This window comes from Drosophila ananassae, chromosome XL (assembly GCF_017639315.1).
Source record: "Drosophila ananassae strain 14024-0371.13 chromosome XL, ASM1763931v2, whole genome shotgun sequence".
Classification (NCBI taxonomy): domain Eukaryota; kingdom Metazoa; phylum Arthropoda; class Insecta; order Diptera; family Drosophilidae; genus Drosophila; species Drosophila ananassae.
The window spans coordinates 10823289-10845927 of record NC_057931.1 but is presented as its reverse complement, the minus strand read 5'-3'; the positions used below and the strand labels follow the sequence as shown (position 1 = coordinate 10845927).

General features: G+C 48.0%; 3 protein-coding genes across 7 annotated transcripts in view; 2 read left to right on the top strand and 1 right to left on the bottom strand.

Moving 5' to 3' along the window:
* The window catches only part of LOC6504619 (interference hedgehog), a 32256-nt gene extending 11850 nt beyond the window's left edge, over window positions 1-20406 (top strand). For 3 of the 4 annotated variants that reach the window (XM_032453353.2, XM_014904271.3, XM_032453354.2), the window contains exons 3-10: window positions 8492-8565; window positions 11905-13139; window positions 13201-13372; window positions 16831-17535; window positions 17602-17769; window positions 17830-17996; window positions 18269-18643; window positions 18858-20406. In XM_032453353.2, coding sequence (XP_032309244.1) covers window positions 11919-13139; window positions 13201-13372; window positions 16831-17535; window positions 17602-17769; window positions 17830-17996; window positions 18269-18643; window positions 18858-19433 — 3384 coding nt within the window. In that variant the 5' untranslated portion in view covers window positions 8492-8565; window positions 11905-11918 and the 3' untranslated portion in view covers window positions 19434-20406. The remainder of the gene's footprint in view (window positions 1-8491; window positions 8566-11904; window positions 13140-13200; window positions 13373-16830; window positions 17536-17601; window positions 17770-17829; window positions 17997-18268; window positions 18644-18857) is intronic. The other variant, XM_044716963.1, reaches the window with a different exon arrangement.
* Window positions 13457-16250, bottom strand: LOC6504878 (regulatory protein zeste). Of its 2 annotated transcripts, none has more exons than XM_032453355.2 (3): window positions 15281-16250; window positions 14669-15219; window positions 13457-14615 (listed from the first exon to the last, which is right to left on the bottom strand). In XM_032453355.2, the coding sequence occupies exons 1-3, from the start codon at window positions 15679-15681 to the stop codon at window positions 13801-13803; spliced, it is 1767 nt and encodes a 588-aa protein (XP_032309246.1). In that variant the 5' UTR covers window positions 15682-16250; the 3' UTR covers window positions 13457-13800. The 2 variants fall into 2 exon arrangements, with proteins under 2 accessions (XP_032309246.1, XP_001966516.3); XM_001966480.4 differs by having other exon boundaries at window positions 13457-14600; window positions 15281-16249.
* On the top strand, window positions 20321-21840 carry LOC6504620 (40S ribosomal protein S12, mitochondrial). The gene is made up of 2 exons (XM_001966478.4): window positions 20321-20460; window positions 21378-21840. Exons 1-2 carry the CDS (start codon window positions 20409-20411, stop codon window positions 21746-21748), a joined length of 423 nt encoding a protein of 140 aa, XP_001966514.1. The 5' UTR covers window positions 20321-20408; the 3' UTR covers window positions 21749-21840.
* The last annotated feature ends 799 nt before the right edge of the window (window positions 21841-22639 follow it).

Genomic DNA, 22639 nt, shown 5'->3' with positions numbered 1-22639 from the left:
ACAGCAGAAATTAACCCAAATTCTCCCATCGGCGAAATTTGGACTAAAATTAACCGTTTCTGCGGCCTTAAAGCTAGGCACAACATCCACTGTCTTACCAATCCAAACGACCCAACACAAAGCATACTAGATCGAAATGAAATAGCTAACACCCTCTGCACCCACTGGTCCAATACCTCACGAGACAGCCATTTCCATGCAATATTCTTAGAAAGGAAATCCAACCCGATCCTTAACACACACATCCCCTCACCTGCAGCTCTTAAAATAGAAAAGGATATAACTTTCATAGAACTCCTTGCAGCACTCAACCAACTAAAGGGGAAAACGCCGGGTCGCGACCGCATAAGCTATCCTATGTTAAAAAACCTATCCAAAACACTACAATATAGACTTCTGAATCTATTCAACAACATACTCAAATCACACATCCCTCAGCAATACAAGGCAAGCAGTATAATACCCATTCCTAAAGCAAACCTGAACAAAACCGACGTCAACTCATACCGACCCATCTCCCTCAACCCATGCATATCAAAGGTCCTTGACAAAATAATAGCTAAACGGCTATGGTGGCTAGCCACAAATGGCAAGCTTCTAGATAACCGTCAAATGGGATTTAGAAAGGGAAAATCGGTTTCTGATTCTCTAGCCATTCTAGATTATCAGATAACTACATCTCTTTCAAGGAAAAACCATACATCGATTATCTCGCTAGACTTCGCCAAAGCATTCGACAGGATAGGCATCCACAGCATCATTGACGAGCTCAATGCTTGGAAAATTGGCCCAAAGATCCTAAGATATACAAAAAACTTCCTCACCAACAGAAAAATTACAGTTCTTGTAAACAAATCTTACTCCAACCCCCAGCCACTATACAACGGAATACCGCAAGGATCTCCATTGTCAGTGATACTCTTTGCAATAGCCTTTAACCAACTCAACAAAATACTAGCTACCCACAAAAAAACAGAATTCACTGCCTACGCCGACGACTTTACTATAATGTACAAACTAGGTAAAATACAAAACAGCCTTAACATAGACCCACTGCTAAACGACATCAATCAATGGTGCAACTACTCTGGTGCATCACTCTCAACCAGCAAGTGCAAGCACCTGCATATCTGTAGAAAGAAAAACTGCAATTTCACTCTGCAATCCAACAACTCCCCCCTACAGAATGTCACGTCCCTTAAAATACTTGGCATAACAATAACAAAAAATTACAAATGGAACAAACACATTGATAACCTAGCTCTGGAACTATCCAGAAGACTAGACGTAATCAAATGCCTGTCTAGCAAAAAATTCTGCAGCAACACAAACACAATCATATACGTGGTAAACTCCATTTTAATGTCTAAAATTGACTTCGGCATACATCTATATGGAAATGCACCAAAATCGACACTAAGCAAGCTTAAAACGATTTACCACTCTGCAATAAGAATCGCCTTAAACGCCTTCCGCACAACCCCAATCAATAACCTATTATACGAAGCCAACATACTACCGATAGAACATAGGACAACATACGCAACGCAAAAAAATATCAAAATTATAATCAACTCCAAAAACTCTCCAATAGAAAAAATTTACAACAAAATAATAAACTCTAAAAAAACCCCAAAATTCCCGTCTTCACTGCACAACACAATAGAACATTTAAAAAATCTTAATATACACATATCACCGCTGACATGCAAAAGGGAAAAGACCCCTCACTGGCTGCACCACATCACAAATATAAACACTTCACTTCACACTCTACCCAAGGAAGATACACCACCCTTAACCTACCAACTACGTTTCAACGAACTGAAAAACACACTACCAAACAGACATTTCCTGTATACAGACGGATCGAAATCAGCTGACGGAGTGTCATTCAGCGTAACAACAGAAAACGAGATTATAGAACACCACATTCTACCTCAATACTCCTCCATATACACAGCCGAAATATCAGCGATCCTTAAAGCATGCAATTACGCCAGCAAACATGGAGGGAAATTTGTAATCTGCACAGATTCCCTCTCAGCTTTACAAGAAATCGACAACATCAAAAACCACAACTTTTACACCTCCTCCATAAGGAATATATTAAATAAAGACAATAAAAATAAAATTCTGCTACTATGGGTCCCAGGACACTGCGGGATCATAGGTAACGAATTCGCAGACGAAACTGCTAAAAAAGCCCATAATTTCCCTCTTATCATCCAAAACAACTTCAACCAAATAGACATCCTTAAACACATTAAACGGAACACCCAATCCCTCAAATACGAAATACTCAACCACTCCTCATCACACTACAAAAACATCAACCACGACAGTGAACCAAGCAAAAACATCTCTCGAGCCGACTCAATTAAATTCTTAAGAATTAGACTAGGACACACCAACCTAACCCACAGTCACTTACTTACTAAAACACCACCTCCAATCTGCCCAAACTGCAACACAATACTAACCCTACAACACTTATTAATCGACTGTCCTGCCCTCGAGCAAGAGAGATCAAAACTAAAATTAAAACAAACATTAACTGAAATCACCTCATTTGATAATATACAACAAACAGTACAATTCCTAAAAAACATAAAAATGTACCACACAATATAAATTGAAACTTCCATATACATAAATATGTAAATAGAATCTAATTAAAATACTTAGTCATTAACACTTAATTTAAGAACACCACACATGTTACATATTATAAAATAGATCTTAAGCAGAAGGCCATTGTAGCTATTGCTTAATACAAAAGCAAAAATTGCCCGCACTTTAAAATTGTTGGCAATTCCTTTATAAATAAATAAATAAATAAATACATATTTTTTAATAAAATACTATGTTTTTGGTTTGAAACAGTAGAGATTAGATAACTAGAACTGTTATAATATTTATTAATAATAATAATAATAATTTTTATAATATTTATTAATATTTTTCATAGGTTTCGAGTTATTCCCTTCTGGAATAAGTATTTTTTGAATAGTATTTTTTTAAGATTATAACAGGAACTGTTTACAAGCTTGTTTTATTTAAATTATTATTATTTTTCATAACTTTCGGGTTAAAACCCCTTTTGAACTCATATTTATTATTAAAATATTATTAATTTTTGGTTGAACAGTGAAGATTCGTAAAATTTTTGTTCTCTTTTAAGAGTCTCGGGTTCAACCCCCGTCCAGAAAGCCTATTTTTTATATATTTCTTTGTTTTTTTTGCTTAAAACAGTAGACATTGCTGTAAAAAAAAACACCTTAAAGACTATATTTATTAAAAATACTATTACTTTTTATGGAACCCGGGTTCAACCCCCTTCAGAATGTCTATTTTTAAAGAAAGTACCCCATTTTTTTATCTCAAGAGCCGACCACTGTCCAAATATAAGTACAACCTGATGTTTATGGCGACAAAAAGCCAACAAAATAATAAAAAATAATAAAAAATATAAAAAACAATGGTTGGAACAGCGTTGCGTGCTTAATTGCATAATTAATTGCATCTCTCAGTGCTGGGCTTTGGTTCCAAGTGCACGTTTTGTTTATTTTTGGATCTCAACACCCCCAATCGAGGGGAAAAGAGTCTCAGAACCCTTCCAGTCTATCGAGAATCGAGAAATGAGACATTCTCCGTCGAAGAATCTTGGATTTCAGAAGAGAACTTGAAACTGGCGAAATTTATGCACTCGCTGGTGGCAGATACATAAAGACAGAACATATATACAGACCATATATACTGAGATCTGAGATATATATCTGTATCTGTGGATATATATACTGACATGGCCTGTAAGGAGACACCGCTGCACGTTCCATTCCCCCAGAGATTGGGGCTTATGAGTGGGTAGTCTGGGGTTTTTTGTTTCAAAGAGGGTAGGGTATCTCAGGGGTAGCCCAACTATCCGAAACAGTTTAAAAAAGATAGATATTGGTTGGGGTTTCTAGGGTATAAGCTATTCGTTAGAAGCTCCACCTCTTGAGAGGCTTCTTTGGCTTGGAATTCTGGGCCTCCCTCTCCCTCTCCCTTCTGTCTTCAGATTTTATTTCTTGAAGATTTCTTTATTTTCTGGTAATATTATTCTTCGATTTTCGATGTTCTTCTCACACCCGACTATTTATGAATAATTAAAATTAATGAACATATTAGGGGGGATTCCGAGGCGGGCCGAGTTCTGGGCATTGTCTGGCCCGCAGGTAATCGAAGAACTTGGCGCGCTTCTTAAATTACAAAACCACTAAAAAACACAAAAAAACAGACAAAAACAAGACTAAATAGTGACGCAAATTAAAATGTTTTAAAAACTAAAAAAAAAAGAGTGACTAAGAGTGTCTAAAAAAAGGGGAAGTTCGACCCCAAAAAACAGGTTAAAATTACAAACTGCTTCCGGTTGTTTGGCAGAAAAACAAGATATCTTAAAAGAACAGTCTTCCAGAGAAGACTGGGGGATTATTTATAGGCCATTTAATACTAGAATTCAAGAAAACACCTCAAAAAATGCCAAAAAAAAAAAGAAAAGAGGAGAAAATTATAAAAGACAGACCAAATGTGGGCCAATTGTGGGGCCACCCAGGGGCTGTCTCTTGTGGCTGTCTGCCAGGCCACCAAGTGCTCACATCCACAAGATCCACAAGATATATATCTATTAGATATATATATATTATTTTTGCAAGTGTAGGAGCAGAAGAACTTCCTGTTTGCTGCCAAATTAGTTGATATTTTCCCCACTGATGAATTTCTTATTAATTTTTCGCCATTTGCCGGCGACTGTGGGCCGAAAGAGGCTCATTAGTTACCAAAATAGAGGCCCGAAGAGGGGGGAGGAGAGGGGTGGAGGTCTTAGAGGAAAAACCTGAAAGGAAAATCTAATCTCTGGCCATTAGGGCGCCCACATGACTTGGCCAGAAAGTTACCAACTAGTTCCCTTTTTTTTTTTTTATTATTTTTTGATTAAATTTTAGTTAAATTTTGAAGTGAAAAGGTAAGAAGACCCTCATAGTCTTATGACCTAAGAGACCGGCATTCTTCCGGAGACCGGAGAAGAAGACGCGTCTTCTGGTTGACATGGAAATAGAAAAGAAAATGGAAAAGCCCCAGAACCGAAAATATCTTAATGATGGAGTCCACTGACGAATGTTTATGATAAATGGCTCGACAGGCTTGTTAGGTGGAGAATCCGAGGGAAGACAGTCTTCTGGGGGAGGCAGAAGAATTGCGCAAAAGAGACCCAAATGGGGGACAAAAAATTGAAATTCCAAGATCGGAAAGGGAGAAGTGCCAGAAGGGTTAGGGTTAGTAAGGGGGGGAATAACTAAAAAACTAAATAAAAAAAACAAAAAAAAGAAACAAAAGCCTAGAGAGAGATGGAAGACTGTCAGACAGAGACAGCAACAACTTCAATTTAATGCAATGAAAATCAAATAAATTGCAAAGAAAAAGGCAACAAGAAACAAGAAACAACAATGACAACGATAGCCATCACAGAACATGGTGGGCCAAGTTAAAAAAAAGCGAAAAAAACAACTAAAAAACAACTAAAAAACAACTAAAAAATGGCTAAAAAAAGCAACAAAAAACAACAAACAGGGCAGCCCAAGACAAGTATTTGAAAAATTTATAATAGGCATGCAAATGAGGGCAGGCAGGGGTCCCAGGGGGGGCCCAGGGGGGCCAGGGAGCGACTGCGAAATCGAAAATGGATAAGCCAAGCCAAGAGCCAAAAAAAGCCAAAAAAAAGGCTAAAAAACAAGACAGAAAGGGGAGCAGGGAGGCGGAGAGAGCAAGGAGAGAGCGCCAATTGAACGATATTCCAAACTGGACTCGAGCCACCCAGCCACTCTGCCCCCAACTCCTCCCCCCCGCCTCCCTGCCACATGCCACATGCCACATGCCCCATGCATTATCCCCCCCCCCCCCCCACCCCCCCAAATCAGACAACGCATAAGTTTTTGAAGGCAGATCGGTAGGGTTTCTGGGGCATGAGACTTGCGACTTGTTGGATATCCTGGAATGGGAACTACAGGATCTATATCCTTGATTCTTGAAGATTTTTAAAGATTTTCAGACCTTCAATATTGAACTCTATCTTTTATTTGCCTTTCGAGCAGCTCTTTCGTCACTGTAGTATGCGGTTTTAACTGCCTTCGTCACTGGCAGTTAGCTTTGTTTTCTTTTTTAAGTTTTAAGCGAAATTTCTTCCTTTCTTATCTTCAATATTTGCTTTATTATTTTAGTTTCTTAATTAAGAAGATCTTAAGTTATTTTAACAGCTCTTTTTAAGTGCCTTCGTCACTGGTACAACTTTTCTAAGGCTATAGTGAAACTTATACCTTTCTGATCTGTAATATTTCATTCTTTCTGAACTCTAATATTGGAATCCTTTGTTAATATTGGAATAATAGTAGCTCTTTCGTCACCATAATAAGTGCTTTTAAGTACTCTCGTCACTGTAATACAGCCTTGTTTTGATTCTATTGGAATCCCCTTTAAAATCTATGTTATTTTCCTTATTTTCTCAACAAATATTATGAAACCCTGGAGTCTGAACAAGTGTCTGTTTTGTTTCTGAATAAGATTAGGTTTCTTTATTTATTTTTGTAGATTTTGAGGAAAATGGGGCCTGTTTGTTGGCCTGATTGGGTTTCAGGGCTTGAGTTGCGTTATTTGTTTAGTTATCAGTCTGAGACAGTCTCTGTTTCTGCTTTTGTTTCAGAGTTCTGGGAGGGGTATTATCTTTTCAAAGTCTCTATAGAGGGCGCCACCTCTTTCTAGAGTCTCCATAGAGGGCGCCACCTCCGGTAAGGCCTCTTCTGATGGAATTCCAGGGTATCCCTCGGTTTGAGAGCCCTTGGCTTGGCTTTCTTCCTGTTCGATGGCCGTTGGGCGATCTCAGTTTGGAATATTTTTATGTGTGCTTGGTTTTTTTTTGCCTTTTTTGTGGCATTTGGCTTGGAGGTAGTGAGGCAGAGTGTGGCTGGGTGGCAGGGTGGCAGGGTGGCAGGGTGGAGAGCGTGTGGCAGTAAAATGAAATGTAAATGCGGCACTGCCTGGGACTGGATGACGATGGCGATGTCGATGGCTTTCACCCGTGGAATGCGAGCAGCGGGAAAATTAGCTCAAATGTCGTTTGCCGGCGGCGATGGTGGCAGTGGTGGCAGCTGCTAATAATAATAGCAAGAAGTGGCAAGAAAAGGGAGCCAGGGAGCCTGGGAGGCAGCTCCAAGCTCCCAGGGAGAAACTGCACGGCTCAGGCATTAATTATGACAAAAAAAGAAGGGAAAAAAGAAGTGGCAAGCTGCGGCAGTGGCAGTTGCACATCTGTGAGAACGATGCGCTGCCGAGTTGAGAACGCCTGTCATGCTTCGCACGCCCACACGCCCACACACTCCCACCCTCACACCCACACACACTCCTATAGACTAGTATCGAAAAAAAAGCTTCGCTGTCATTTTGGGCCGAATGCCGAATGCCGAATGCTATTTTCCAACACACCAGTGACCGACAAAGCGGCAAGCTGCCAGCCAGGGAATGAGTCATTGCCACCAGATATGCAACAGTGGCAGAGGCAACTGCAACAGGGGCAGCTTCGACAGCAGTTTGCTGAAATATGATAGCTCTGGCTTGGATTATTCGAATTTTAATTTTAATTCAAAAATCAAGCCAGAAAGTAGATCTGCCGAGTGGCAAGTGTCTCAAAGGGGGGGTCTCACTCTCAAGCAGAACAATCTTGCATCTCTGTAGAGTCTCTTAGACCTTAGACCTTCCAATTTCTGTTTTTGGGAAATTGAAAAATATTTATGAAAAATGAAAAACTGAAAAAGTGAAAAACTGAAAAATAAAAATGAAAAATGACAACTGTCGGTGGCTATTTTGGGGGTGGCGCTCGTTTATTGTTGCTTTGCTTCTAGAGGGGGGGGCCCTGCTTCTAGACTTCAGAAATTCTCTGAAAAATGATGGCCCAACAACTGGGGAAGGGGAGGGAGGAGGCATCACTGTGTGGGTGTCTCTTTTCGGGAAGAAGAGTCCACCGAAGAATCGTAAATTAATTAAAAGAATCACAACCGAATCATTATTATTTATGAGGTTTTTCGGATAATTTTTAGCCATTCTACGAAGAATTGGTGTTTCTCCCAAAGAATTTCCACTTTCCAGCAAGGCCTTAATGTCTTTTTAAATGGACAGGACAGAAGAGAGGTCCTAATTCTTCTCAATTTAATGGCTTTAAAAAATAAATAATAACAAGAGATTATAGTTAAAGTCTTAGTCTCTGGCACCCTGGCACCCTGGCACCCTGGCACCTCTTCCTGCCTGTAGACTCTCTCCCGCCCCAGTCTTCTGGTCTATTTTTGGACCTCACATCTATTTGGCCTGTCGCCGAATAGCTTTTTTGTGCCACTTTAGGCCTCAATTATTTTGAAATTCATTAAGAGTGTCGTCTATTTTGAATCTTTCGAATCTCCTCTCGTTTCAGACTTTTGGCCCAGAGATGCCCCTTTGAGGACTGCCCTGCCCCACGCCAAAGGAGAAACACAAAGAGCTGGAAAGGTAAGTGAATTGAAAGGCTAATCTTGGTCCTGACTCTACCAGAGAAGACGAGTCTTCTGCCCACGCAGTCGCAAAGTGGGCGTTTAGTTTCGATTCCGCACCCATGTGGCCGGGAAGAACCTTACTACAAATCGCTTTCGGAGGGCCCACGCACTAGCATTTCATTTCAATTCTTGCAACAGAAACAGAAACAGAAACAGGTGGGGCATCCACATGGAGGAGAGAGTGGAGAGGTAGGAGACTTGCAACAGTCCTGCTGCCTCACTGGAATGCAGATTTCGAACTCGTTTACATGCGAGTTTCTTCACCTGGCGCCACTGGAAGAAAATAGGGGGATGCCAGTCTTCGAACCAGGTCTTCCGAAGAATCTACCAAGTCCAGAGACTCTCTTTCTTACAGTCTCTTTCAATAGCTAGGCCCTCCTTTTCTTTTTGGGCGCTTGTTTCTACCCGGAATGAGCTCCTGGCCGAACCTCTTGTGGCATCTTGTTTTTGGACTCCGGTTCCGGTCGCGCTCAAAAGAAGATTTCAGCTGGCGACTGGGCCGCCAAACAGGTTCCATTCCCAAAGAATTTTCGCCAAGCCACAGTACAGTGGTGACTGGCTAAGGGGACAGTCTTAAGATTCTTAAGAAAAGGTTAAAAATAGAAGTCGAATCCCAGAGATCGCTGTAGAAGGTGGAGATTGGAAACTGAAATTCCCCCCAAAAGTTGGATTACTGTTGTGATGTGTCGTGATTCTTCTATGGCTATTGCTCCTTTTCTGCCAACAACTAATGATGGCCCGGAATGATGGCCAAGTCGGTGATGATGAACTGGCTCTTGGACTCTTGGACTCTTAGACTCTCTCTGTGGCAGGTTTTATTGAACTCTGGATGGCAGGGAATGGCAATGGCAATGGCTTGTAGCAGGTGTTGCTTGTTTACAAGCTGTTAACTGCCTCTGCTAATGGCCAAAATAGAGAGGGGTATAGAGGGGTATAAGGGGGGGGAAGAACACACACACACACACTCTACAGTAACTCTCCTATGAGTAGCAACCACCGTACCACAGTACTGCCACCAAGACTCCCCTCTTCCGTTCCGCCACTCACACTCTTCAAGAGATTATGGATCTCGGATCTCGATTCTCTGTTTTCTTCCGCCCCTCCGCTATTCTTTTTTTGAGAAGAAGAATTCTTAGCGCCACGCCCAGTGTCTTCTAACAGTTTTATGTTAATTTTTTCTTTTTTTTTGTGGTAAAAAAACAAACAGCCACTGAGAGAAAACAATTGGAGTTCATAAATAATACATTTAGGGGATGGGGGCAGAGAAGAGACGGAGGAGACTCTTCTGGGAGACTGTCTCTGGAAGACTGTCTCTGGAAGACTGTCTCTGGAAGACTTTGCATATTTATTTGCCATTTAATTAAGGCGCTTTTGGCCAAGAGTAGCTGGCCAAAATGAGTCAACAAGAGGGGCTTTCGGAGAAACAAACAAGCAATTAGTTGTGGCAAGATGGGAAGTGGCAGGAAGGGGGGTTCCATTATCAGATAGAGGTGATGGAGGAGGCAACTAGCAACTTGCCACATGCAACAGGGATGATAAACAGCCTCTGGTAGCCACTTGAAGAGTCTATGATGTCTGAGGAACAAGTGCAACATGTGGCACAAGCAGTTAATGAAGTGTTTATTGGCCATTAAGAGTGGGTGGTGCCACCAGTGACATCAGCAACTAGCAACTTGCAACACTGGCAACTTGCAACATGCAACAACAGATGATTCCAAAGACACTCTACAGTCTCTGCCACTTTGGCCTTCTTGCCACTTGCTACTTAACCCCCAAAAACAAGTTAATATTTCCTCAAAACTATTCATCAATAATGGCAACAAGTTGCAAGTTGCCAGTTGCCAGTTGCATCTTGACTGACATTGCATTTTAATGTATTTTGTGGCATCTGTTGCAGAGCCCTCTATTTTTTTTTGTTCTTGGAATGGGGATTCTTGCAACTCGGCAACCCATTCATTGCCTCTTGCCTCAGTTTTTTGTTGCTTGTTGCAGGAATGCGCATTAATTTTCAAGACACGCAACGAGAAAGCAAGCAGGAGCTGGGGGCAGCAACAAGTGGCAAGTGGCGCGAAGAGGGGAGGCAAGGCAAGGAGGCAAGAAACCTGCGTCAATTTCGCGCTTTACTTTTGTTGTCAGATGTTTTAAATCAGAGTCGAGCTGGTTTTGGTTGCTGTTCTTGCCCCATGTTGCCAGTTGCCTGTTGCCAGTTGCCAGTTGCCTGTTGGTCGTGTGTAGGCAGTCCGGTTTGCTCCTTGCGTTAACAAGTGGCCACCAGCAGCAGCAGCAATAGCAAGGGGCAGGGGCAGGGGCAACACCAACATGCAACAGTGCTGCCTCTCTTCGAACGGAGACAGTAGCCACCGATTAGAAGCTATTTTTTATTAATTTCTCCAGGCTTTTATTAAAAATTAATCATGTTTTTAGTCAAGTTAGTTAACTAAGAGGTCCTTAGAGATGTCCTTAAAAAAAGGCCAGGAATCTTGGCCGGAAAGAAGAGCAGTTCTGGCCACTCATGCCACTCGGCAGCTGCACGCGCCTCGGACCCAATAATGACTATCAAATGGGAGCCGCATTGCGATTTATGTGCGTCAGTGGGGGGGCAGGTGGCAGGGGCAGGTAGCAGGGGCAGGGTCATAACAGGAGACTGACGGTGGCAGGAGAACCTAACGACTGGGGCGGCCGTTTTCTTGGAATTCCGGGCGCGCTTTTGTGTTGTGGCATCGTTTAAATTTCAAATCTGCAGAGCCCGAGATCCAGAGCCCCAGAGCCCCAAACTGTCGCAGGCCAGACACTGGACTCGTTCTGGCCAGGCAGCCCCACCTCCTCCTGGTCCTCCTCTTGGTCCTCCTCTTGGTCCTCCTCTTGGTCCTCCTCCTTGGTCCTGGACTGGGCCGGGCAGCTCATAATAATGACACGCCATTAACAATCGACGAGTCCTTGGCTCGCTCCTCTCGTGCGGCGGCCGCAGCTCCAGTTTAAATGGCACATTGCTGCTGCTGCTTCCGTTGCCACGCCCACTTTTTAAAAGGGGCAACAGATGGAGAAGGATGAGAAGAAGAAGAGGGAGAAGGAGAAGAAGCAGCAACAGGTTGCAGCAAGTACAGTTGGGAAGAAAACATCTCAGTGGCAGTGATCGCATTCCAGAGTGCTTTGTGGAGAAGGGGGAGCGACTTAGGGGGAGCTATTTAAAACTAAAATTAATTAATTAGTTAAAAAATTAATTAATTAATTCATAAATTAACAAATAATTAAGTAAAAAGTAAGCTAAACTACAAAATCCTTCTTGAAATTGCAGATCTCCTTGAAGAAATGGAAGCCAGAAGACTCATTTTAGCCGTGACCTTGACCCTGGCGGTGACCTTGACCCGGGCCAGCGACGGCAGCTCCTCCTCCGCCTCCTCCTCCGATCCCCTGGGCGTCTACTTTGAACGCGCCCCCGAGTCGGCGGTGGCCCCCAAGGACGACGAGGTGGTCTTCGAGTGCGAACTGAACCTCAAGCCGGACAGCCTGGAGTGGCGCTTCCGGCGGAGTGGCTCCTCGGAGCCCTACCGCTACCTACGCCCCGCCGCCGGCTACAATGTGACCAGCAGCAACGAGGATCGGGTCTGGCGGCTGAGGATCTATGTGGGAGCCCAGACGGTGGGCGACTACCAGTGCGTGGCCTGGTACGGACCCGGAGCCCTGGCCTCCACGCCGGCCCGCCTCTCCCTGGTGACCCTGGCTTTGGACACGAGTGTCGGGAGCAGGGGCGGCTCCATCCGATGGAGTGTGGCGCCGAAGAACTGCATCCTGATACGGTGCGGGAGTGTCGTCTCCAATCCGCCGGCCATCTGGAGCTTCTACCGCAACGGGGAGAAGGTGCCGCAGACGGAACTGCTCTCCGGAGCTCCGGCCGGAGCCCTCATCCTCGACTCGGTGACGGCCAAGGACGCCGGCAACTACACGTGCGCGGCCACCAATGCCATCACCGGCCAGAAACTGGACCTGCCCCAGACCATTGAGCTCCGGGTGGACTACACGGACCGCACTCCGCCGTACTTCCTCCAGCGCCCGCCAACGGATCTGTCCACCCGGCCCGGCGACACCGTCGTCCTGGAGTGCCCGGGCGTCGGATCGCCCCGACCCACGGCCGTCTGGAGCAGCCCCAACGTCGTCCTCAACCCGAACCGCACCAAGATCCTGCCCTACGGCCTCCAGATCACCGACGTCCGGCCGGAGGACCAGGGCTCGTACGTCTGCCTCCTGGACAACGGCCACGACGCCCTCATGCACATCATCAAGCTGAGTGTCCTGCAGCGGCCGGTGATCCTACGCGGCCCGGCCTCCACCCTCACCACCGAGGGCGATCGGCTGGTGCTGGAGTGCTCCGCCTCCGGCAACCCCCAGCCGGACATCTACTGGCTGCTGAACGGCGAGGACGCGGCCAGCGATGCGGAGGCCCATGTGGACAACCGGAGCCTGCACCTGCAGAGGGTCCAGAAGCGCCACGCCGGAGTGGTGCAGTGCTTCGCCAAGAACATCCTCGGAGAGGTGAGTTCCGGGTGGGCCATCCATGGTTCCTCATCTTATGACTAATCCCTCCAATCCACAGACCAGCGAGGGCAACATGCTGAAGGTCACTCCCCTGCAGATCACCGGCGAGGGCGACAAGCCCCTCGGAGGAGTTCCGGTCCGACCGATGCACGAGTCCATTGGAGGAGGCTCCTCCACGCCCTCCGGCGGCGGCAAGGCCAAGGGCAAGCGGAAGTACATGCGAGTGGGTGGTGAGTACCAGCTTCTATTTCACTCCTTCCTCCTCCTGGTGGCCCAGATCCTGGAAGCCCCCTCCCAAATACAAACACTGCCTCTTCCAAGTTCTCGTCGTGGATTAGGTGGCCACGCCCACTCTCTATTTGTGTATAATTCGGTGTGTGATCTGTGATTTACAATTAGTGATGGCTTATCCGCTAATCCCCGCCAGCTGCGGGCCCCCGCCCCTAAAAAGAGTTACAAAAAAAAAAAAACACAGGATCTCTGGATAATCAAGAGGGGGAGTGGGGGTGTGGGAGGGGAATCTATAATCTAGGATGTGTGGCTCTAAGACTTAGAACTAGAAGCCCCCCGAGGACCCGAAACGATCCAGATAAGAGGAGGATCCGGACTCCTCCTCATCCTCCTCCCCCTCGTCCGGATCGCTGATGTCCTCCAGGTCTCATGACCCCGAGCACTTGCGCAGCTGCTCCTCCTCCTTCTGCAGTATCCGGATCTTCATCTTGAGCTCCTCGACCCGCAGCCGATGCACCTCCCGCATGTACTTCAGCTCGTCCTGGGCCTTGTTCAGCTCGATGCGCTTCGCCTCGGTGGCCAGCTGCTGCTCCTTGCACCGCAGCTCCGCCTCCCGCACCTTGAAGTAGTTCATCCGCTCCTCGTAGTTGTCCTGCGCCGAGGTGACCGATCCTCCGGCCACCACGCCACCTCCGCCCCCTCCGCCGATGAGACTGGTGTTGCTCACCGCGGAGGTGTTGGCGCCACCCGCCGCTCCATTCCCGGCCACGGGATTAGCCGGCGCCGTGGCAGTGGCCACCGGAACAGGGACTGTCGCCGACGCCGTCACCGTGGGCAGGGCGCTGAACGTGAAGGTGGGCGTGGCGGCGGTCAGTTGCATCTTGAGGCCGGCGGCCGCCGCCTGTTGCTGCACCGCCTGCTGCTGGGCGACGGCCACCTGCTGCTGCTGCTGCTGGTGGTGGACGGCGACGGCCAGTTGCTGTTGCTGCGCCGCCAGCTGCTGCTGGGCCAGTTGCTGGGCCTGTGCCTGTGCCTGGGCCTGGGCCTGAGCCTGGGCTTGAGCCTGCGCCTGGGCTTGGGCCTGCTGCTGCTGCTGGGCCTGGTACTGGGCCAGGGTGATCTGCTGGGGCTTGATCTCGCTGATGATCTGCTGGTTGTAGCCGCCGGCGGTGATGGTGGCCATCGTGTGCTGCTGCGGCTGGGAGGGTATCGTGTGGATCTGCGTGGCTGTCGGTTGGAGGACTGATATGAATAGGACACCTTTGTTGTCACTCCCGAGTGGGACCCGAGCTTACCTGTCCCCTCCGCCGGGTGCTTGATCTGCAGGATGATCTCCTCGCGCGGCCGCGCCGTCTTGAATTGGAGCAGGTCGTTGAGAGTTAGCTTCTCGGCACTGATCTGGTCCACGTTGATCTGGTGGGTGTTCAGCATGGTGGCATTGGCCGCCGCCGCCACTGCCGCTGCCGCCGCCGAGACCTGCATCTTCTGCATCTCGGCGGCCGCCGACTGCTGTTGCTGTTGTTGTTGCTGCTGCTGCTGGGCTTGGACTTGGGCCTGGGCCTGGGCCTGAGCCTCCTGCTGCTGCTGCTGGGCGTCCATGGGATCCTCATCGATCTCACTCACATCGTTGGCATCCATCTCGATCTCGTCGAAGGTATCGGCCTGGGGATTGTGCTCGGAGGCGTCGGGACTGATCTGGTACTCCGGCTCCACCTTGACGCCCTCGTGGTGCTGCTGCTGCTGGCTGACGGCCGCCGAGACGGAGACGGACACGGAGCTGATCTTGGCGCTGCCAGAGCTGAGATTGGAGGAGGTGCCATCCCGATAGGGATACTGTTTCCGGAGTCTGCAATGGGAAAAGGATAATGATTAGTCATGGGTGGAGTAGGAGGTCCTGGAAGTCCCACCTCGAGTTCAGCCAGAACTTCTGGATCTGCTTGATGTTCCGCATGGCACTGACGTGCGGGTGGGAGTTGAAGTCGCGGACTATCTTGTCCCAGGTCTCGCGGACGGAGTACTTGTTGCGCTGCTTCTTCCGGTGCTTGATGTCGATGACCTCCTCGTGCAGATGGAACAGTCCATAGAGGACGTCCTTCTCCTCGGCGGTGAAGCGCGGGGTCAGCGGCAGTTGGCTCTTGTTCCCGCCACTGCCACCGTTGGTGACCACCACGGTGGTGGTGCCGCCACCGGTGGAGCTCCCACCTCCCGGATTACCGCCCTCGCCGGCAGATGATCCACCACCGGCGCCGCCTCCACCGCTTCCGGCACTATTGCCGCCCCCGCCACTACCCTCGCCCTGCGCCGACATTATTATTTGTTGTGAGTGGAAAGTGGCGACGTTCAGGTTGAGTCTTTTCTCCGATTCTGTTTATGTTCCGGTGGCCGTCTCAGCTCTGAGTGCTCTAAGTGCTCCGAGTGGAGCTGGGAGCTCACAAGAGAGTCCCAAAATCACTTATACACACACACACACACACACACACAGAGGAGCCAGCAGCAGCAGCAGCTCTCACACACACACACTCGCACACACACGTGTGTGTGTGCGGCGTCAGTGTGAGTCGTTTTTGTGGTACTGCTTCTTCTTGCCTTTACCCCCAGCCCTCTCGCTCTTGCTCTAGGTCTCGCTCACTCTCACTCATCGAGTGAGTGCCACCTAATGGGTATTATTGCACTTGGTATTCCGCAATACTGCCCTCACTGGCCGAACTCTTGTATTAATCCGTGTGCATGGCGGTCGGGGGTCGCCGTTTAGCTAATCGTTGCACACAATATCTCCTCGATTCGGTCACACGCGAGACGTTTGTTGTCCACAAAAAAAATACAACTTTTTGGCTCAAAATAGGGATGTCGAAATATGCATTCTTATCGAACTATCGATAGGTTTTCAAGAAAAAAATACTGAGTTTCATTGGTATTTTTTGATAGACTATCGTTATTTATCGATATTTTCAGCTTGGTCACACTTAGGAGTGCTGGTATTTTTAGGTATTTTGTTTTATCGGTTAAAGTACTTGATTTTAAATATTTAACTTGTTTCTTAGTTGTTTTTAAACTGTTATTTTAAAATTTAACAACTTTAAAATGTTTGCTACAAGGTTATATAAGTTATTTTTTATTTAAAATGTTTTTAGAAGTATTTTGAGACGTTAGAAAATACTTATATTTTCTTTTCAAAGTTCTGCCACTTTAAGGAAAGGGTTTTGATTTTTAACTTCTTATATCTCTAGTATAACTTAATTGATTTTAAAGTATTATATGTGGTTTAAAAGAAACTTTTATGTAGTTTCACAAAATCATAATATAAAAGCTTAAAACTTCATAGTTTTTTTTTAAAGTGATTATTATAGGAAGTCCCTTACTTTCCCGCTTTCAGAGAATTTCAAACCCGTAGTTTATCAAAGATTGGATTAATTTTAATTTAAAAATAAATAATTAAACAATAAAATATATTTTCTAGCCAACATGGTGCCACCGTCCCGCCCCAATGTCACCCGCCTCTCGGACGACGCCGTAATGCTCCGCTGGAGCGTTCCCCAAAACGCCGGACTGGCCATCGGCTACTTCAAGGTGCAGTACCGGATGCTGGGCGACGCCACCGGAACTATCCCAAGGGACACCTGGCAGACGACCAGCGAGAACATTCCCTACAACTACGGGACGAGTACGAAGCGCCCACGTGGCCGGGACAGGGACCGCCACGACCAGCACGATGCGGTTGTTAATCCGCCCAAGAACTTCACCTTCTCGGTGATGGGCCTGCTGCCGGACAGGTTCTACCGCTTCCGGATCGTGGCCGTCTACTCCAACTACGACAACAAGGAGGGCAACACCTCCGTCAAGTTCTTCCTGCAACGAGGCTCCGCCAAGTCCAACCTGCCGGTGCCGGAGCTCCACGACGTAGAGGCGTACTCCGAGTCGGCTGTCCTCCTGCACTGGTCGCTGGTGGCCGACGGCGCCACCTCCCAGATCGATGGCTACTTCGCCTACTACCGGCCGGCGGAGTCGGCGGGGGAGTACCTGAAGGCCACCGTGGATGGCGGCCACAACCGGAGCTTCAAGATCGACCAACTCCAGCCAGGGACCACCTACGAGTTCAAGCTGCAGTCCTTCAACGCGGACGCTGCCTCCGAGTTCAGTGCCATCCGGCAGACCAAGACCAAGCGTGAGTAGAGAGGGAGGTCCTGGCGGGACCTGGAATCTCTGTTATAATCGAGGACTTCTCTTACAGAACTGAGCGATCCGGCAGCTGCCTCCCTGCCCACCACTCCGGTGACGGTTCAGCAGCAGAACTCCATTCTCCCGGTGATCGCCGGAGCGGCCGGCGGAGGCCTCCTGCTCCTGATAGCCTCGGTGGTGGTGTGTCTGTGTCTCAGGCGGAAGAATGCCCAGCCAGAAGGTGGGTGTCCAAGGCATACCCTTCCTCTCTCATCCACTTATCCTGTGTATCCCTTTCCAGAGGAGAACAAACCCAACTTGGAGCACATTCAAGCCGACTTTGTGACCTCGGCGGTGCTGGGAGTGGGAGGACACCACAAGAGCGGAGATGTGCGACGTCTGAACGGCGTGATTCCCCGGATGAACATCACTCCGAATCCCCTGGCCCAGGAGGCGGCCGCCGACAAGGTGAGTCCTTGGATCTGTGCTCCACAGAAGCCATATTCCACTTTCACATACAAGCTTCATCCCGTTCGAAAACAAATCTTTCGCTGGTTGGTTGGTCAAAATTACTCGATTACTCGATACACCCACACCCACTCGAACACCCGAACACCCGACCACCCACCCCGTCTATCGCTCTCGCTCTTTTCCCCCACCCCCGCTGTTGCTGTCTCTGTCACTTTCGCTTGCCCTCCTCCTCTGCGAGAATCGCCAATTGAGCGTCCACCGTTCCACAGAACCGCAACGTGATGGAGCTGCGCTTTCTGCCTCCACTTTCGAATGGAAATGGAAATGGAAATGGAAATGGGAGTCTTCCCGCTGATATGGAGGACCAGATGGCGTCCGGAGAGGAGCGAAGAGAGCAGCAGACCGACGAGGATGAGGAGGAGAACGACAGGGAGGAGGACTCGCCACGGCCGGCGGCTGCCTCCTCTTCCTGCGAAACGCTCGAGGCCTGCGACGAGGGTCTCAAGCTGGGTCTCAGCCCCAAGCCGGAGCTGGGTCGTCCGGAGGCGTCTCTCCTGGAGGCGCCCAGCAAGCCGCTGCCACCGCTGCCGCTGCCGCTGCCGCTGCCGCTGCCCAAGAAACCAGCCGCCGCCAATGCTGGCCAAGTAAGCCGAGCCGGGAAGCCGGGTAGTAGAACTTGCTGGCCGGAAAAGAGCCTGTAGGCAAGTTCTAGTACTTGGCGGTGGCGCCCAGTAGCTCCAAGCCAACCCCCAGCCTAGATTGTTTTGTCCACATGCCGTCACTCATGCCGAACTCATCCACAGATCATCCCCGATCTCCATTCCACGCTAATGATTTTGTAATTTGTGCTCCTCCTAGGCAACCTCTGGCCTGCACCAGAACGGCCTGCACCACGCCCAGCCCTACCATCCGCCCGGCACGCCCACGCTGCTCCACAAGCGCCTGGACTACCACCAGCAGCCGCCCCCGGTGCCGCCACACTCCGCGTACTACCAGCAGGCGCCCGCCCATCACCACCAGCCCTCGCCCATGATGGAGCGCAGTGTCCGAGGACTCCAACAGCTCCAGCACCACCACCAGCAACAGCAACAGCATCACCTGCAGCAGGGTGGGGGCTACCACATGGAGGAGGGCACTCCCACGCCCTCGAGGATTCCATCGCTGAGGCGACAGCGTCGCACCTCCGGCAGCCAGCACAACAGCCACACCAATCTCAACCTGAACCACAACAACAACAACAACCTGCCGCCGCACCACCAGCACCTGCACCACCACCCCGGCCACCCTGGCGGACTGGTGGGTATCCCCATTGTGCCGGGCAGTCCGCGGGTGCAGCGCTCCCCCATGCCGAGCCGGGCGATGATCAAGAGGACGCGACTGGGCAGCCACACGGACAACATCTCCTCCGGCAGCCTCAACAGCATTGAGGTGTGAAGGACGCCAGGAGTGGGATCAGCCTGCTAGATTAGGATTAGGAGAGCAGGAGGCGATGTGTATTATTATGGATATCCGTAGAGCAGGCCGGCAGAGCTGTCGAATACTATTCAGTTAAGAATCAGTTCCAGTTTCTTAGAATCCTTTAGTTTAAGGTCTAGTTGTTAGGAGTAGTTTTAAGGAATGATTTCACGAGGAACTGTTTAACTCTTGCAAGTTCCGGCCTGATAGTCAATAGAGTTATTAATTATCCTTTTTTTTTACTAATCACATTAATTAACTAATTAATTAATTAACTATTTACTATTATGTTCTGTAATTGCAACTCCTTGGAGGAGGGGCAGCTCGAATAAGTCCTGTACGTAGCTCTAAACTAGACTTGTAGTGTTATTTATTTATTGTCGACGACTCGAATGGATTAGTTCAACTAGTGGCTAAGATATTAGCTAATAAGCATACTTAACTCTCGCGAATTGTGACTAATATTCACCCACATCTCGTATTTCTCACACCACCCACAAAGCAAGCATCCTAAAGTAGCCTAAGCATCAGTTTTAAACGCAAGTAAGCCAGTTTTTTGGATTAAAAATGATTAAAAAACCTAGAAGTAAAATGTGTCATTAATACGAGTGGGTTAGTATTAAGTGTTTTTTTCAGTAAGTTTTAAGCGAAAATCATGTTTAAAGATGGAACCAAATTCAAAAAGCGCGCCAGGGCTGCACAACATACTGTTAACAGAGCGCGCAACAGCTCCCTCGGTGCTGTTAAGTGAACTGTTAACAGAGAACCAGGTGGCAACAGCTGCCCAACAGCTGTTTCTCACATTGGCCGATTGGAATTGAAGTTTTATTATTTAAACAGTGATTTAAAACAAAAAAACACACTAAAAGGAGGCAATTTAGTGATTTGCACTAACTAGAGGACTCAGTAAGCAGCTGGAGCTAGGAGAAACACAGAAGGAAGAGAGGAAACACCATGAACTTTCTGCGACAAACTTTGGGAATTACGAAACAGTTGACGGCGCAGGGTGAGTGAGTTTTCCATATTTTCCCTTTGAATTTACAAAACAAATGGTAGGTTAGTTGTTATTCTAAGTGAGATTGGAGATGGATGAGTTTAGGGATATAAGGGCCTGAACCCTTTCCCCTCGATCCTCGACGCACTCGCCAGTCGGCGTCGCGTGTCCGTCGCACTCTCCGGTGCCGCCGCCGCTTGAGAATATTTTCATAGTCGCGTTCTCAGGGCCGCCAAAACACACACAGATTCCAATGGTTCGGCTTTTAATTGAAAAAACATAATTGAAAACCTGTCAAAAATGCAGCCAGGAATATTTTTGGCAACCGCAAAAAAGGTCGCCCAGCGAGCGGGTCGCAGGTGTGGGACGATCGCCTCGGCTATTGTTCTTTTTTTGTTTTTCTGGGCCGGGCTTTGTTCGTCCGGATATGGAAATTATTACCTGGGGTCTGTTGGTGGCATCTCTATAATTAAAACGACTGGGCATCCATTGTCCGCCAGAAAGGCTTGGTTGGGTGGACATTTGCGCATGCGCGTCATTTGGTTGCAATTATTGTTGGTCGCCACGCCACGGCATGCCACGGCATGCCACACTATGGACATCCACCCGATTTTCACAGGGATTAGCCACAACAATGGAGAGAGCAGCGGGCATTGTCGATCACCAACTGATCACCCTGACATTTGACCCTTTGTCTCCTGGCCATCCTGGCCTGGGGGTACAGTTGTGCCGTTTGCAGTTGGCAGGACAATGTGCGCCAAGGATTCGTCAAATCCTAGCGTGCATTATTGAGTTTATGTGAAGTTTGAGGTGCAATCAGTAAGCAGCTACGACTAGCAGAATAATCCCACAAAAAACATCATCATCCTCGAAGAGACACAACTTCTAATCCCGTAGAGCACTTGCTCCTGTATTCTTCGATCTTCCAGCCATCCACAACAGCTATGAGACCGCCATGAGGGGAATGGCATCGCTCCAGCAGATGCATCGCACTGGACCGCACATCAAGACTCGTCCGCCACGCCAGCCCCTGGACGGGAAGCCCTTCGCCAAGGGCGTTGTCCTGAAGACCTTCATCAAGAAGCCAAAGAAACCGAACTCGGCCAACCGCAAGTGCGTCCTGGTGCGCCTCTCCACCGGCAAGGAGATGGTGGCCTATGTCCCCGGCATCGGGCATAACCTGCAGGAGCACAACATCGTCCTGTGCCGAGTGGGTCGCCTCCAGGACGTGCCCGGCGTGAAGCTGAAGGCGGTGCGCGGTGTCTACGACCTGGCGCACGTCATCAAGAAGAGTCAATAGCTTTACTAACTTTTAAGAATCCTTTTTTTTTTGTCTGTTTGTGAATCCTTTTGAATCCTTTCGAAATAAACTGCCTTTTGTGAAAGCCACAATGCCTCGTTTTTGTTTTTGTTTGTTTTTTAAGGAAAATTATGCAGCTCAGCCGGCTTAAGGACAAGTGAACTGGAAGGATTCGATCCTCGAAGGATACTCTCATCCCCCGGATTGCCGTAATCTTAAGTCAACAGGGCGTCACGTCACTTCCTACCTAAGAAGGTCCTGCACACAAAAAGGATTTAACGGCATTTTTACGCTTTAGCAGCTAAATCCTTTTTGCCAGAATCCTCTCCTGTCCTGGAGGACACTGCTTTTTAACTTGAAATCGGAATTGAACAATTTTCTGCCAAATAATCGTTAGCCGAAGGAGGCGGCCCCCCGGCCCAGCCCATTCTTCACAGTTCTGGCCAAGGATTGGCAGGATAATTGAGGATATTTTTCAAAGAAAATACAAGCTACTAGAGTTGGTTACTGTATGTCCTTGTAAAGGATCTAAAAGTTAGTAGTTTTTGAAGAAATATCATAATTAAAAGTGAATCCTTTGTCGGTGGGAATCAAAAGGACATCCACTATACAACTGACCCATGCAGGAAGCACCGTTAAATCCGAACCGTTATCCTTTGACCTCTAACTGTAAGGACAGTTAGACAAACAAGTCGCAGGATCCAGGATCTGTTTAATGTTAGCCGCCGAGGCTGGAAAAGTTGTCGCCAGGATGCATGACATCCTCGGTTGACCGCAGAAGGACTCTGGCCAGGCCAGACATTGTGTCAACAAAAAAAGACGACAAGAATCCTTTGGCCAAGAAAAGTCCTGCCGTCCTGATTGAGCCATTATGACAGAAAAGCAGGCAGG